This window comes from Polyergus mexicanus, unplaced genomic scaffold (assembly GCF_030449975.1).
Source record: "Polyergus mexicanus isolate NDT 795.1 unplaced genomic scaffold, iyPolMexi1.0 SCAF_27, whole genome shotgun sequence".
Lineage (NCBI taxonomy): Eukaryota > Metazoa > Arthropoda > Insecta > Hymenoptera > Formicidae > Polyergus > Polyergus mexicanus.
In genome coordinates, this window is record NW_027223347.1 from 163,674 (window position 1) to 181,094 (window position 17,421).

Below are 17,421 nucleotides of genomic sequence, written 5' to 3' on the forward strand. Positions count from 1 at the left end.
TTATTTCAACAAATGAAATTTTAATAATCCATGGCGTAACGTGTTATTATTTGGTGGGTACTTTATAAAACGTGGTCCCGCGTTTTTAAATCATCAATTTCGCCCATCATAATTCCTATATCGAATGACACACGATCACGATTGACGCACGCCCTTACAAGAGGAAAAGGATACTTTTTGACACGTAGTACCGCTGTTATTAATATCCTTTACCAATCTTACCTGCAACCAACACCTACGCGATCAGCGGGGTTCCTGTCTCCTTGGAATTCTCCGATGTCTACCTGGTTGACATTTGACAGGCACCACGGCTACGAAGTTCCTCTTGCGTGACATCCGATCGATGGATGTTCGATTCTATTATAGTAAGATTTACAAAATAAGATAATTGGTATGAGGTTCAAAAATGATACGTACAATTTTATAGATGTTGGTTAAACATACGGATGAAACTTATCAACTTTTATCAATAATTTAATAAAAATGCAATTAATTGTAATATATTCGTGATGAGATTTTTGAAATGATTTCAAAATCGTAAAGTTTTAATCATTCTTTTAAGAGAATAAAAATAACAAGTGTCATATTACATATTACGTTATATAAAATTTCAATAATACTAATATAGCCAAAATATATGCTAAAACAAATTTTTTTAATATTTAAATAATTATTAAATATATACTTATATTGTAAAAAAGAGAAGTAATCATTACAATTATTTATTTTTTGTCAACGGTTTTTTTTTTTTTTTTTTTTTTTTTTTATCAAACTTATTCGTTTCAGGGTCGCATGCCATTTATGCGAGCGATGAGCATGGAACAGCGGTGGCAAGATCTCGCATCTCTGTTATCCTTACCGGGAGCACCGGATCATTTCGCACATCCAGCACATTCTGGATATCCAGGGCACGGTATAAGTCACAGCCATTACGAGGCGCAACGTAATGTATTGCTCCATAATCCTACCTTAGCACCTCCGGTTGGGGATCTAAATTCGACCGGACCTTATCACAATGTGGGTGAGTATTGTCAAAGTTATATAAAATTTTTATTTCTAATTTATATTAAATGCCATTCTCTCTCTCTATATATTATCTCCGATGTAGCAGCAGTTCTGCAGCATAAATTAAAATTAAGCTAATATACAATGTGTGTACATCAGAAATGTAAAATATTATGTAGAAAATTATTTTTAGCCAAAATATTTCTTATATCAGCGCGAAATCTAATGTGCAAACTTTTATTATGTTCAAAATATGTAATCCAAAATCGTTTATATATATATATTTATACACTCATATTACACACAAATGCAATAATCTAATGTCATCTAAGAAATTTCTTTGTCTGAACTAAACTGCTCACTGTTACAGGTGGGTCGTCGAATCTGGGATCAGCTGTGGCAACATCAATGAATTTAACGAATAGTAGCGAACCAATGGGTGCAGAAAGCGGCGCGACTTATAAATCTGAACCTAGCGATATGATGTACTATCATACACCGACAACAGATTCTATCAACCAAACCACTGACGGATTTCTTTCCTCTTTACTCAACGATGAGGATTTGCACCTGATGGATATGGCTATGAATGATGGTAAGTACTATAACCATTTATATCATTATTATATATCAATAGATTTCACGATAAAATCTCACTTCTTCAATAATGTAAAATTTGAAAAAACACAGACTCAAAGAAAACTTGAAGATTCTTAAATATATCGTTCACATTAATAATAGGATATTTTTGGAAATTGATTATACAATTTGGTAACTGCAATTCAATAATCAATGAATTGAATTGAATCGAAACTTAAAACATATTTTTAACCGTTTTTTAACACGATTTTCATTAATATTCTTTACTCAGTAAAACATTCGCGCTCTGTATGCACATTAAAGCATAATAATAATAATAATAATAATAATAATAATAATATATCAATTTCTGTTACTATATAAAACCTAAAAATAAACATTGAAATTTATTGAAAAATGTTCCCATAGAAAGTGTTTTATTATTAAAGTATAAAGTTTGTTATAAGAGATTATATATTTTTATTATAATATATAAAAATATAATAACATCAAAAGAAAACATAATGTAATCACATCGTTTTGTAAACCATTATTATAATTACTTATCACAAAGATAAATGATTAAACTTACAATATCACATGGAATATTTTGGTTGCGATTAAAGAAAAAAGAAAAGAAACATATAATCATGTCCTATTCAGGAATATACACTTTTTTCGTATAATATATTACATAATTTATTTATATTACTTGAAAAGTAATATAAGTAAATGCGTGTAATATAAAATCCTCCACATATCTCTAGCGTGTAATCTAAAACAGCTATTGGAAGTAACTTTAAACATACATACATATGCATATATATATATATATATAGTTAAATCTATGTGAAACACTGAGGTAGTAATATAAAAATCTGAATGTGGTTTAAATTCTTTCTCTCTGTAAGAGACAATATCTTAACTAACAGAAAGAAATAATATAGTAAACTAAAAAAAAACTAAAAAAAAAAGGAAAATGATTGTCATCAGTCTAATATATATTTTTGTTTACATATTCTTTATAGAATCTACCATATTTTTTGAAATTAAAAAAAAAACGGGTAGTAATTTATATAAAATTGGGGCACGTCTTGTCTACCATACTTCTTCTGGTTCGGCTGGTACAGGAGGTGCATAACCAACGTCATCGTATGTTTCACCATATGCATCATTGTTCTGTAGAAAATTAGTAAATTCTATTTGTATATATTTAATTATATCTAATATTTAGTACAACTTCTAATTTGATTTAATTATATTCTTTGTAGCTTTTGTAATCAAGTATTTTCACTATTCAGCAGGAAAGTTAACATATAACAAAAATAAATTGCATTATCGACATTCAATCAGTAATCTAAATTGCATAGTATTACTTACGCCTCTGATATCCTCCCCGCCAAATCTTCTTGAGCCTCTTCCTGGCGCAAAGGTTCTGCTACCGCCACCACCACCAGATTCTAGCCAGCCAGGTATCGCTTGATCAGCTTGTTTCAAAATTTTGATCAAATCACCAGTGAGTGGCATATCTACATTTGGGTCGAAGAATGAAGTCGCTTTGCCGCGGTTTCCCACACGTCCAGTTCGTCCAATTCTATGAACGTATTCGTCGATTGCCTTTGGTAAATCAAAGTTAATTACATGAGCGACATTTTTAATGTCCAAGCCTCTTGCAGCAACCGCCGTTGCTACCAAGATCGACATTTTTCCTCGTTTAAAATCGGACAGTGCTTCTTCTCGTTCTCTCTGCAATCTATCGCCATGTATACTGGTCGTCGGAAAATTGCTCTCCGACAAGAAAGCAGCAATGAAATCCGTGTGTCTCTTCTGCTCGACGAATACTAAAGTACCTTCTAAACTTCCCATCTGACTTTGTTTCTCTAGAATATCTTTCAGCAACTTTCGTTTCTCGGGTTGGCCAGATGCTTGATAGAAATTCTGTTCTACATCAGCACAAGCACCACCTACGATTCCAACGGCAAGGAATAAATAATTCTTCAAAAATCGACTTGCAAGTTCTTGTATCTCATTCGGGAAGGTAGCAGAAAACATAAGGGTTTGTCTTTCGTCTGCAGGCACCATTGTCTCATGATCTACTATCTTTTCGATATCGGGTAAAAAGCCCATATCCAGCATTCGATCAGCCTCATCCAGTACAAAAAAACGTAAGGAAGAAAGTTTAATTCTGCCTTTTCCAATGAAATCCAACAATCTACCTGGTGTCGCGACTAAAATGTGACAACCGGCAAATAATTTATCTCTCTGATGAATAACTGATGTTCCTCCATAAGCAACCTCAGAGCGTAAGATAGAGTTCAAGGAAAATTTCTTGACCTGTTGATAAATCTGCAAGGTAAGCTCGCGTGTGGGTGATATAATAATTACTTGTGGTTCGCAGGAAGTGGCCGTTGTAATTAAATCTCTTGGGCTTTCCAATAGAGTGTGTAAGATAGGAAGTACAAATGCCGCTGTTTTGCCTGAACCTGTTTGCGCACAAGCCATCAAATCATGGCCACTCATTATAATCGGAACAGCGTACTTTTGAACAGGAGTAGGTTTTGTATAACCAGATTTCTTAATATTATCTAACAAGATAGATCTCAAACCAGTTTGATTAAAGGATTGTATCGGTCGCGGTGCATTCTCACCAGACACTTTTACTTCAATATCATCGTATTTATCGAAATTTATTCCTACTGACACGTCGTTTCCAAATAAACTATCGTCATTAGGTTGCTCTGGTGGAATATAAAGTTCTCTTTTTTTTGGTTCGTCTTCATTATTGCCTTCTTTACCACCGTTTCCTCTGCGCCCTCTGTCCTGCCTATCATTGTTTTCTTCATCGTCACCATCCCTGTCCCTATTCCTACCATAACCGCCACTTCTTCCACCTCTATTATCATCTCTATCTCTTCTTGGTCTGTCTCTTCTATCGTTTTGGTAATTTCCATCATATCTATTATCCTCAGTTTCGTCATCATCGTTACTTCTATTTTGCCTACTATTGTTCCTATCCCTATTGCCTTGCCACCTACGATCATTTCCATCGCCGTCACCTCTATTATTTCCATAACGTGGTCTATCGTTGTCTTGTCGTCTGTTGTTTCCTCCAAATCTTTTGCTATTATTACCTTCATATCCATTATTTTCATTACAAGTATTATCACCATAATTTTCCTGATGGTCATCTGTTTTTCCATTGTCGTAGGAATTATGTCTTCTCGCAGATCCATTTGTATTGTTGTTGTTGTATGGAATTGTACCACGTCCTTTGCCATGAGAGGGAGCACGTCCTTCATCAAACTATATATAAATAAGATATCAACATTAACGATTAGTTCATTAATTTTTTATCATTTATTATTTATATATATTTAACACATATATTTCAATTGTATGTAAAAATTATTTAAAATCATATTCTTACCGAAGACGTGTTCACTGGTGGCTGCGAAAAGTCCATATCATTAATTCCCCACTGTTCTTCAGTCATCTTTTTGCCTATTGTCATAATTATAAATACATTTAGCATATAAACATATTTAACCTGTATAAATAGAATGTATAATTAATATATAACTTAAAAATTTTTAACTTAATAATACATATATAATTATTAAATATATTGGATTGTTTTTTTAATATAAAAAAAAAAAATAATAAAAAATAAAAGACAAAATATTATTTACTATAAATTATACTACAAAACAATTGGGTATAAAGTAATAATAAAAATAATTTAATATAATTATAATTTGTACATAATTATGAAAAAGTAAAATTGAAAAAGTAAATTATACGATAATTACAAAATCATATTCAATCTAAATTATACAACAAATAACAGTATCTTTTTTATATATGTTTACCAATAAATGTAAATAAATCAGTTTTTAAATTTATATTATTCCTCAAAAATTACACATAATATTCTGCGATTATGTGTGTGTGTGTGTGTGTATATATATATATATATGTACGTAAACATTTTATTAATATTTCATAACCATTTTTCATTTTATTATATGCACGAATATTACGCAAAATAATGTATGAAAAAACTTTTTAAATAGTTTCCATTATTCATAGCGAATATAAAATAATTTAAACTATAAAAATCAAGATATTCCGCTTAGCGCAATTTACACGCATTAAATATCACATATTTTCAATTATAACTTGGTAATACCTAAAAAGTTGTACTAGTTTTTTGTACATTTTTTGTACCCAGTTTTTGCTTAGAAATATGTGTTGAAGAAACAAAAATATGTGAAGGCCATAAACATATCGCGAATTAGCAGAGAAAATATAATCGCAAGCAAAGTATCAACCGCAACAGTTTCCGTTTCAAATCTTATAACATTATATTCTATAATTCCATATACACTCGTATATACAATACAGATAAACTTTTATACAAAATATAATACAAATGTATTATTTCTCTAACGGTCGGATCATTTTATTTACGATCTCTCAATACTAAAAAATTTGCGATTACGTCTCGTTCGTATATAATCGACTTTTTTTTATTATAATTTGCTTTTCTGCTCTGCCTGATCGTAAAATATTAAAGATTATCTTCTTTTTATTTGCTTCAGAATGTTTATAGCAGAATAATTGGAAAAAAAAAACGCAGGAATCGAGCAAAAACATTTTTGAATAACTGCACAATTACTCCCTATACAAATATATCGATATATCAAAGGATTGGAACGTATAATATAGCGTTGCTCTTAGCTAGGAGACCACAGTTTAGACAAAGAAAGGCGCAAGTACCGGCTTGCTTTGTAACCGGCAAAGCCGGTATTATTTTACGACTATTTAGTATCGTACACTTTATACTACGTCGCGAGAAAACAGCATTCGTAATTAATTGAAAACAACAAACATCTCGCTGCCGGTGAATATTACGCATTGACGCGATCTTAACGCGTAATTATTGTACCACGTGGTAAAGGATCGATCACAAAGCATTCCGGCTAACATGGCCGAGATGAGACCACATTATTGCTTTCCCGCTCGCTCACGTACCTTGTCCGTCTTCGTTGGTATTAATCAGGATATTCTCCGTGTCCTTTCTCACGAATCGTTCAATAAACAATCGATGAACAAGCGTCGAGACCAAAATAGCACGGCTGAATATACGAAAAAGTACAGCAAAGCGCTAACACCAACTCCCGCGAATTGCGTATCGCCGTTGTATGGCACTTCTCAACAGAACAGATCAGCTATCAGCTGCAGAGAGAGAGGACCGGCATGCGCATGCGCATTACGCGGCTCATCCCTTCCTTCTCCTCGCCTGATCGTACTATCGTACAGGTATAAGATCTGTTCCGGGTTCCGCGGGCGTTTGTTTATCAATATCGTAACGGCGCCTTTGATTCACACTATCCAGAGAGAGAGAGAGAGAGAGAGAGTGAGCAATAAAAATCTTTGACTTCTAATAAATAAATGTACAAAAATTAAAATATGTTACAAAAAGATTTTGATAATTATCAATTCAATGCTATCTCACATCATAGAAATATTTATCATAAATATTTTGCAAGCTTTTCTGTTAAAATTCTTTTGCGACTGTAATCTTATATAACAACGGATATTAAATTTATAAAATGAAATAATTTATTCATGTATTTTATTATTTTATTTACTATGAATCTGGGAATTTAATCGAAGCGTTTTTGCGCGCGTATATGTGTACATACACTTATATGATTTTGATATATCATATACAGAAAGTTATCTTATATTTACTGTTAATATAAATCTCTCTAAAAGTAACAGAATATTATATCAGTTTATAAAGAAAAAGATATACATCCGACTTTGAATGTAAAATGAATGTAGAATGTGAAGGACATAAGCGAAAATCAGATAGAATAGAAAAAAAGTTTATATTTTTTTCTCATAACCTCAAATTGCAAAATATGTATTCTGTTACTAATCTACACGTGTGTATATACAATGTATCCGTAGTAACGCTTTTACAAACTCCTTGGCAAGATGGCAAATCGTAAAAAAGATTCTCTCTAAAAATATTATGAAAAATACGATATTTATAAATATTATTTATTATTAAATTTCTTATGTTTTATATAGACGTGTGTACATATTTATATAAAATATTATAATACATTTTTGTATTATTTCTAAACATTTATATTACAATTCTTCACTGTGCCGTGTACCACTTTAAAGTATTAAGACAGATTAAGACTAGATATTCTTCTGTCATTAATCTAATTTTGCACCATATTTACGAGTTTGCTATCGCACAAGCGCAGTTGTCACTTAATACATAAACGCTGAGTCATTTCCTATCGCACCTTCGAGCTTCGTATATTGTTCTCAAAGCACCTTTGTCCAGAACGCGAATATAAGCACGATAAAAGCAACTGGTATCAAGTCGGTGATTCGCAAAATTGCCCATTGTGTTTATAACTGAAAAATATGCCATATTAAAATTTATGTAAACATGTAAAGGAAATATATAGTCCATCGTTGTCCATATCTGTGAAAAATTTATTGTATCTTCGTGTAATAATGATTTATATTTATTTTCATAACTATAAAAGAATTATTTTCTTCATGTGATGATATATATTGTATATACATATATAATACACATTTTATATTTCGACTATCATATACATTTAGAATATTGCGCTGTTTATTCAAAATTTAATATATATGATTTGACGAGCAAGGCACACAGATATTATATTTCGAATAGCAAATGTGTTTAATGGAATAGAATTTCACTTCGTATAATTAAATATTAATTTTAGTCTGCATGTTTATATGAGTAGAGACAACATAAAAGATACACATTTAATTAATGTCTGAAAATTCTGTTATATCATGTGACGGATAATTTAACGTATATATTAAAAATAAGAAATACACACACACACACACACACATATACAGGATGTCCCATTTTAAAGGACCCACTCAAATATCTCAGAAACACAGCATTAAATCGAAAAATGTTTCAAGCAAAAGTTGTGTGGCTTCAAGGGGGCCGTAAGATGGTGACAATGATTTGACCTTGGAAAATCATTTGAAGGTCATGTGAAGGTCAACTTTAAAATCTTAAATGGAAACCCCCATTTTTTATTTAATATTCTTGTAGCTTGCCTCGAGAGCTTTCCAAAACGCTATAATAAACTATTTTTTTATTCAGTACTTTTTGAGTTATTTTATATTTTAATCTGACATATTTTGATATAAAAAATTAAATATCTCGTAAAATATTTAGTTTTCGATAATCTTACCGTAATACTTCTACGTACAGAATAATGAGACAAATCAATTAGTATAAAAAAAATGTTTTTAAGAAAATTATTTACGATGTATTTTTTTAAACAATTATTTGTCTTTTTTTGCCACTAATTAATTTGTCTTATTATTCTGTACATAGAAGTATTACGATAAAATTATGGAAAACTGAATATTTTACGAAATATTTTATTTTTTATATGAAAATATGTCAGATTAAAATATAAAATAACTCAAAAAGTACTTAATGAAAAAATACTTTATTATAGCGTTTTGGAAAGCTCTCGATGTCGGCTACAAGAACACATAAAAAATGGAGGTTTCCATTTAAGATTTTAAAGTTGACCTTCACATGACCTTCAAATGATTTTCCAAGGTCAAATCATTGTCACCATCTTACGGCCCCCTTGAAACCACACAACTTTTGTTTGAAATATTTTTCGATTTAACGCAGTGTTTCTGAGATATTTGAGTGGGTCCTTTAAAATGGGACACCCTGTATATATAAACATATACAATCTACCTTGGTATATATTAGTTTGTTGAATGTGCGTTGATAATGATATTTTGGTATCGATTTTCCATACAATAGGAAATTTGTAACAAATTCCTTCATTATTTTCCTTTTCAGTAACAATGTCCTCATTATGAAATTCGTGGACTGTTATTCGCGATAGATTACTATATATAATATATAACGATCTCCCATATTTCATAAATTATTTGACACGTATTGAAATACACACATCTCTTGAATATTATAAATCATTTTAATAACTTACTTATCATATCAATAAATTGTATCGATCATTATTCGAAATTTCCTTAACAACCGCCAATATTCGAAAATATTCCCTTTGATGCGGATAATGAAGAGAAAAATAAATAAATAATTATAATGACACAAGCTACGTCATTGGCGAAGAAACTATAATCATATTTTCGTGTTATCAGATTTATGTTGTGCACGTCGCTCGCTACAAGGATCCATATATAAACATGTGATGCGGGTGATATACATGTAACCACGCAATGCACGCGTGAGATACTAACATAAGTATAGGTGTCTCATAGTGTAAGAGACAAAGGAAAGAGGAAGAGCATCATGTCGTTACGCGGAGTGATAGGGAGTCCAGTTTCCAGTAACGTACCGTCGTCCGAAGTTTTACGATACGCGCGCGACTCGTTAGCGGAATATCCGACATCCGATATGTTTATTATATTGTCGTGATATTCTCGTTATCACCGTAGCATCATCATAGTTGAAACATTTGGATTAGAATGTGGCGAACGCAACATGTGATAACCATGTGTCATTTAACTTTAATATATTCCAAAAATTTCACAGTATTACATTTATAGGTATATTGGTATATAAAATTCCATAAAATATAAAGTATTAAAAAAATTCATTGAAATTTCATTCTATAACTGAGAATGATGGATTAACTAAATCTTGATTCGAGCATCTTTATCTTGCAGTAAGTTACAAGCCGTTCATTAAACGCTCTCGAAGATGTCAAATTATATGTCATCGCGATTCTCTATACTATGTATTCTCTCGCAGGAAAGACACGTGTCGTGAAAATCGAGGTCGCGCATCGCACGGCTAAATACATTCGCAAAAACCATAGAATTTTCAATCGGCTCAGCACATTTTAAACCATTACGCATAGAAGATATGCCCTCGACTATCGATATCTAATTTATTCGGAATTTGAATTATCGCGAGTGTTCGCGATAATAAGTTCGTGAAAATAAGTCTGTAGTGATTGTTATAGATAATGGGGAACGCGACAGATAATAATTTTTGCTTGACGTGATTTATCGCTATTTTAAACATCCAGACACATTCCGCACGCGTCTCTACAATCCAGGTGCTGCGTAGTATAACCACGTGATCGCGATACTTCAACTATACCTAGATGCAATAAATTTTGCGACCTTCGGGTGCATGTTTTTCTTATTCAACATTTATGTCGAATTTATATCGAAAATAAGATTAAAATGTCTCATATACGGAAGAAGGGAATTGCAGATATAATTTCGGAAACAGTTACCTGATAAATAAAAGTTCCGCAAAGATCTTTAATCTTCCAACCGCTCACGACTCAAAAACCGTTCGCATTTCGACATTGAATAGATTATTTTATTCTCTACATTTTTAGTTTCTAGTAAAGAAAAACCTGTGCGCGAAACCTGTCTCTCTCTTTCTCTTTCAGACTTCGTACAATATTAATTATGACTAATCGCAGTAGTCATACGAGTCAGGCGATCACACGGCCGGCGTTTGCGCACTTCTCCATGACATTCGATAAATATGAATGCTGAGATCTTTTCGGCACGGTGACTAAAGCGTGCGAGAGCGTAATTATGTGCACTATTGGAGGACAATTAATATCCTGTGCAGCTGCGTCCTCGACAATTAATGCAATGCTCGTTCCCATGAGTGCGATCACATTCGTTTCGAACGATTTAAACGGGTCAACGCGATAAAACGATAAGCCACCATACTTCAATGAATAACGTCGTTTGTAGATACATATTCATGACACGTGAATCGGCAACTTCGAAATAATGTCACAAAATGCCAATCGATTAACTTTGATTCTATGCATTTCTCATAATCATACTCGCACACAGCAATCGAATACTTTTGAATAGCGAAAAAGAACGCTAATATACAGGGTGTTCCATTTTAAAGGGCCCACTCAAATATCTCAGAAACACTGCGTTAAATCGAAAAATGTTTCAAACAAAAGTTGTGTGGTTTCAAGGGGGCCGTAAGATGGTGACAATGATTTGACCTTGGAAAATCATTTGAAGGTCATGTGAATGTCAACTTTAAAATCTTAAATGGATACCCCCATTTTTTATTTAGTATTCTTGTAGCTGGCATCGAGAGCTTTCCAAAACACTATAATAAAGTATTTTTTCATTAAGTACTTTTTGAGTTATTTTATATTTTAATCTGACATATTTTGATATAAAAAATAAAATATTTCGTAAAATATTCAGTTTTCGATAATTTTACGGTAATACTTCTATGTACAGAATAATAAGACAAATTAATTAGTGGCAAAAAAAGACAAATAATTGTTTAAAAAAATACATTGTAAATAATTTTCTTAAAAACAATTTTTTTTTTAATACTAATTGATTTGTCTCATTATTCTGTACATAGAAGTATTACGGTAGGATTATCAAAAACTAAATATTTTACGAGATATTTAATTTTTTATATCAAAATATGTCAGATTAAAATATAAAATAACTCAAAAAGTACTGAATAAAAAAATAGTTTATTATAGTGTTTTGGAAAGCTCTCGAGGCAAGCTACAAGAATATTAAATAAAAAATGGGGGTTTCCATTTAAGATTTTAAAGTTGACCTTCACATGACCTTCAAATGATTTTCCAAGGTCAAATCATTGTCACAATCTTATTGCCCCCTTGAAGCCACACAATTTTTGTTTGAAACATTTTTCGATTTAACGCAGTGTTTCTGAGATATTTGAGTGGGTCCTTTAAAATGGTACACCCTGTATATCTTTTGAGAGCCATCATAAAAAGAAGAAATTATTGTGGTAAATAAACAAATTACGGATTATTTTCATAACTACAAAGGAAATTGAAATAATTATTGTATTTCAAAATCGGATAAAAAATTTTTCTCTCTTTTATATGAAACTACATCAAAATTAACTCTGCAATTTGATATTATTATTTAAAAGAGGAATATTTAGGAACAGGACCGTTGGAATTTTAAGAATGAAAGATGAACGCAAAAATCTTTAAGAATACGTCGTATCATCATAGCCGTGAAAATTCGAATATAACTCTATTTCTCTCCGAGTCTGTTAATTGACGAAGGATAGATTTGAATATCTCTACGGTACTAAATCAGTTATTGTAAGGTTAGATTATTATTGGGATCTTTAGCTTGTTTAGCTTATCGACAGTTTATAAGAGCGTGCCCGCCTTATAAATATTTACGAAACATTTAGTTCGACTATATTACGTATATTTTTCGTTGACAGAGGAGAAACCTAATACGCGAGATTTGATTTCGGAGAAGAGATTCGAATAATAAATTCAAGAGTATTCGAAATACAAAATAGTAAAGCATGTTAATCATATTTTTTAAACGTTTCATTATGCGCATATTTTCAGTCGTATACAACGTGAAATTAAGAAATATGTCCAAGGCTAAATACAGAATAAAACATAAAAGATAAGTAATATGATAGTATTCTACGCACCCACAATCTGTAGAATATATTATAATTTTTCAAGCATTGACTACAATTAAACGCATTTAATCAGCGTGTTAACTAGTGGAAAAGGAAAAACGATGATCGAAATGATTATGCGTTTCAGTTGATCTAGATCTAGAGAGACAGTTACGATATGTGTTATGCAAGTCCCCCTACGCCAGCGATTCCCAACCTATGATATGCAAAAGTGCAAATAAGCGTTTCGCATTTAATACGCAATAATAATTACAATAGTTAAAATATCCTCAATTATTTTACAATAATAATTAATAATTGATGAATTCTTTTTATATATAGTATTTATATAAAAAACAAAATGAGTTTTATTTTGAGATACTAATTTCTGTAAGATGGGGATAACATGGAGTGAAGATAAATTCCAGTGATATCTTCGGAAAACTAGTGTCATCCCGCTTTTAACGCAGAATTTTTTTTTATCGTCACAAATATTGAGTGAAAGAAATTGCGAGTTGAAAAAGATTGGGAACCGCTGCCCTGCCGCCATGGCGAGAAAAAAAAACAATCCATTTGCGTTAAGGTAGATGCGTATAAGTTCTCTCGCGCGTACGTGTAAATGCGACTGTTTGTTTGTCCGGAACATGATTTGCATCATTCACTTAAGCGATGAGTAATGAAGGAGAAACGAGATGCGATTGCAGGCAGTGATCGTTGCAGAGGCGCGACGACTCACTTCTTCTTGCGCGCGTAGCCAAGGCAGGCGCGCACGTGCGCATATATACAGGGTGTTCCATTTTAATCTCCTCAGGCAAATATCTCAAAAACCAAGCCCGGAAGAGAAAAATGTTTCAGACAAAAGTTGTTTGGTTTCGAGGGAGCCATAAGATGGTGACAATGATTTGACCTTGGAAAATCATTTGAAGGTCATGTAAAGGTCAACTTTAAAATCTTAAATGGAAACTCCCATTTTTTATTTACTATTCTTGTAGCTGACATCGAGAGCTTTCCAAAACGCTATAATAAAGTATTTTTTTATTAAATACTTTTTGAGTTATTTTATATTTTAATCCGACATATTTTGATATAAAAAATTAAATATCTCGTAAAATATTTAGTTTTTGATAATCTTACTGTAATACTTCTATGTACAGAATAATGAGACAAAGCAATTAGTATAAAAAAAAAATTGTTTTTAAGAAAATTATTTACAATGTATTTTTTTAAACAATTATTTGTTTTTTTTTTGCCACTAATTAATTTGTCTTATTATTCTGTACATAGAAGTATTACGGTAAAATTATCGAAAACTGAATATTTTACGAAATATTTTATTTTTTATATCAAAATATGTCAGATTAAAATATAAAATAATTCAAAAAGTACTTAATGAAAAAATACTTTATTATAGCGTTTTGGAAAGCTCTCGATGTCAGCTACAAGAATACTAAATAAAAAATGGAGGTTTCCATTTAAGATTTTAAAGTTGACCTTCACATAATCTTCAAATGATTTTCCAAGGTCAAACCAATGATACCATCTTATGGCCCCCTCGAAACCAAACAACTTTTGTCTGAAACATTTTTCTCTTCCGGGCTTGGTTTTTGAGATATTTGCCTGAGGAGATTAAAATGGGACACCCTGTATGTACATGTACATACGTATGTACGAATATATGTATGTATGTATGTATGTATGTATGTCACATTGGCCAAGTGAGTCATATCTGCCATCTTATGCCGTTGCATCTCGTCAGCTCGCGATCGTAATAATAGAACGAAATTGATTCACCCGAGGAGCGCCGACGCGACAATGCGTTTCGATCTCGTTTTCACAGGTTGACATTCGGTGATGAAGCGTGTCGCGTTATTAATTTGGGAGGAAAGAAAGGGAGTTTATAATAATGATAATATCGACAATAATCATAGATTTTCGATTAACTTTTAGATCAAAACATTCACATCATTGTCAACGTCCTATCGTAATCTCAATTAAAAAAGCTAGCTTAGAATTTTTCGATAGCCTTTAAAAGTTATTTGTGAAATTGCATCTCTCTGATTTGTTTGATCTCAAACAGGAAAATCCAATGGAGAATAATTAATACGATTCATGTCGTGAGAAATGCGGCGGCGAAATAAAAAAAATCTTAATCAGTTCTTTCTAGGATTAAAAAGCGACAGAAATAATTTGAAACAAAGCAAACACTTTACAGTTAATTATCATTAGCAATTGTTTAATGTAACGTAAGGTGTTTCCGAGATTATTTTATCACCTACTGAATATTCGATAGGTAATTTAATATAAAAAAAAAAAACTAACATAAAAATTTAACATGAGAAAACTTTCGGTGCGCGTAAAAGAAGGAAGAAAAAAAAAATATGCAACGTTGTCTCATGCGGCGTTATCTTACGATAGAAATTGCAGCTACTCACATTACAGCTGCGAAATCGCGTGCTCAAGAATTCGCCTACCTCTGCATGAGATTTGAACTTAATAACGAGCCATCGCGTAAAAAAAGCCAGTTCTAGATAACTTATTTATGCCAAATATACAATATATTCACATTTATGTAATTAATTTATAATGCTATTTCATGTAATTCATAAAAGAGAAATAAATGAACAACATTTTAAGTTTATTGTGATAGAATCGATGTCGAATCATAGTACACTAAAAAGTAATCCATCTATTATTTAATCTTAAATAAGAGTGTGACGTATCACTGCATGACAGTCGCTACATTGTGCTGTCGATACGCGTTTATGCCACTTGTGAGTTCATCTCGGCTTGGCGAACGACCGAACGAGCTGGTTTAGAACCGGCTTGAGAGCATTTCGAATCCGTCGATTCTATGAGATATACATATATGCGTGTATTTAAATTTCATTTGCCAGGCCGATTCAGCCGTGTGAGTCCAAGAGAGCTTAAAACCCAATCGGAATAATAATCGGAGCCAATTTGAATATCGGCTTACCGCATCCGTTGTCGCGCTATTTCCGTAACGATTTTTCGCTACGCGACTTTTAGAGAACGTGTATCGCGAAACTAATATTACCGCGCCCGCGTATTATCACCGACATATATTCCTACGCTTTGATAAGGGCCGTTTCCCGACGACGACGGACTAGGGCGATATGCTAACGCCGCATTTATCGTCGGTTTTAGATCCGGTGAGCACATGAGCCGACACCGACATTGATCCACCTTCGTGCTCGCTTACACTCGCCGACCCTGACCGAAGATACTGCTCTCGCCAACCGGCTTGAGAGTCGCTCACCCGCGCGTACTTGTGATTTTTAAAGTTTCTTTCATTGCTCTCGGATTTGCAACGGCGATTTTGTAAATCCGCTTACTTGCCCGCTATTGCTCCTATTTGCCACATAAAAACACGCCCGGGATTCTCGGAAGCGAATCGTGATCGTAACAATATTACGTTGTACTCGCGTTCTCATAGATCCGATCGAACGTTTCGAAATATTTATAAATCATATCGGGCAAAAGACGATTGCAAATATTAGGTGTACAACTTCGCTTCCGCCGGTTTTTTTTCCGAAATTCAAGGCTTTATTGTAAAAAACTGGTTATACATTTATGATTCAAAGTATCGTCCACTCCCAATGATCGTGCCAATTCTTTTTGACTTTGACTCGAGTCTTCGTTAAGTAACGCCTCCAATTCTGCATCTTCGAAAACCTTCTCTCTTCCACCGCTATGCCGGTCTTCGACGTGAAAATCACCGTTCTTCAAGCGTCGAAACCACTCACGACACGTTCTTTCGCTAATAGCGGCTTCGCCATAAGTATTTGAGAGCATTCGATGAGCCTCGGCCGCAGATTTCTTCATATTGAAGCAGAAAATTAAAACCTCCCGCAAATGACGAGAATTTGGCTCGTAAACTGACACATTTTCAATCGAGAATAACTTTATGACGCGGACACAAATCGACTAACGTTTCTATGAGGTTATGTTGACGGATGCCCAAGTTTATCGCACGACGTCTATGATCTATTTATTTCGACCGCTACTTACCGCTAAAGCCATCTATAGGAAAACGGCGGAAGCAAAGTTGTACACCTAATATATAATTTTATAGACATCACGATATTCAGAGTTTATAAGAAAAGAGTTTATAGGAAGAATAGCGCCCTTGAATTTTCTGACGGAGCACACGGCGAGAAAAAAAAATTGTTAACTCGACTAAATTCGTCCGACTAATTACTATTTCTTCAATTGAAATATTTTAATATTTTAAGTCAAATACGACATATTAAATAATGAAATCTAACATGAGGTATATTTGATTTAAATAGTTAAATATTTCA

The 17,421-nt window shown here is 32.6% G+C and overlaps 2 protein-coding genes across 5 annotated transcripts in view; one reads left to right on the forward strand and one right to left on the reverse strand.

Annotated features, from left to right (window-relative positions):
- Positions 1 to 17,421, forward strand: part of Cnc (NFE2 like bZIP transcription factor cap-n-collar) — a 105,282-nt gene that overhangs the window by 75,149 nt on the left and 12,712 nt on the right. For 3 of the 4 annotated variants that reach the window (XM_070314438.1, XM_070314440.1, XM_070314441.1), the window contains exons 6-7: positions 787 to 1,021; positions 1,376 to 1,600. In XM_070314438.1, the coding sequence (XP_070170539.1) occupies positions 787 to 1,021; positions 1,376 to 1,600 (460 nt within the window). The remainder of the gene's footprint in view (positions 1 to 786; positions 1,022 to 1,375; positions 1,601 to 17,421) is intronic. The other variant, XM_070314439.1, reaches the window with a different exon arrangement.
- Positions 2,116 to 6,815, reverse strand: LOC138943543 (ATP-dependent RNA helicase vasa). Its single transcript, XM_070314442.1, has 4 exons — positions 6,619 to 6,815; positions 5,012 to 5,085; positions 2,965 to 4,887; positions 2,116 to 2,763 (listed from the first exon to the last, which is right to left on the reverse strand). Exons 2-4 carry the CDS (start codon positions 5,075 to 5,077, stop codon positions 2,683 to 2,685), a joined length of 2,070 nt encoding a protein of 689 aa, XP_070170543.1. The 5' UTR covers positions 5,078 to 5,085; positions 6,619 to 6,815; the 3' UTR covers positions 2,116 to 2,682.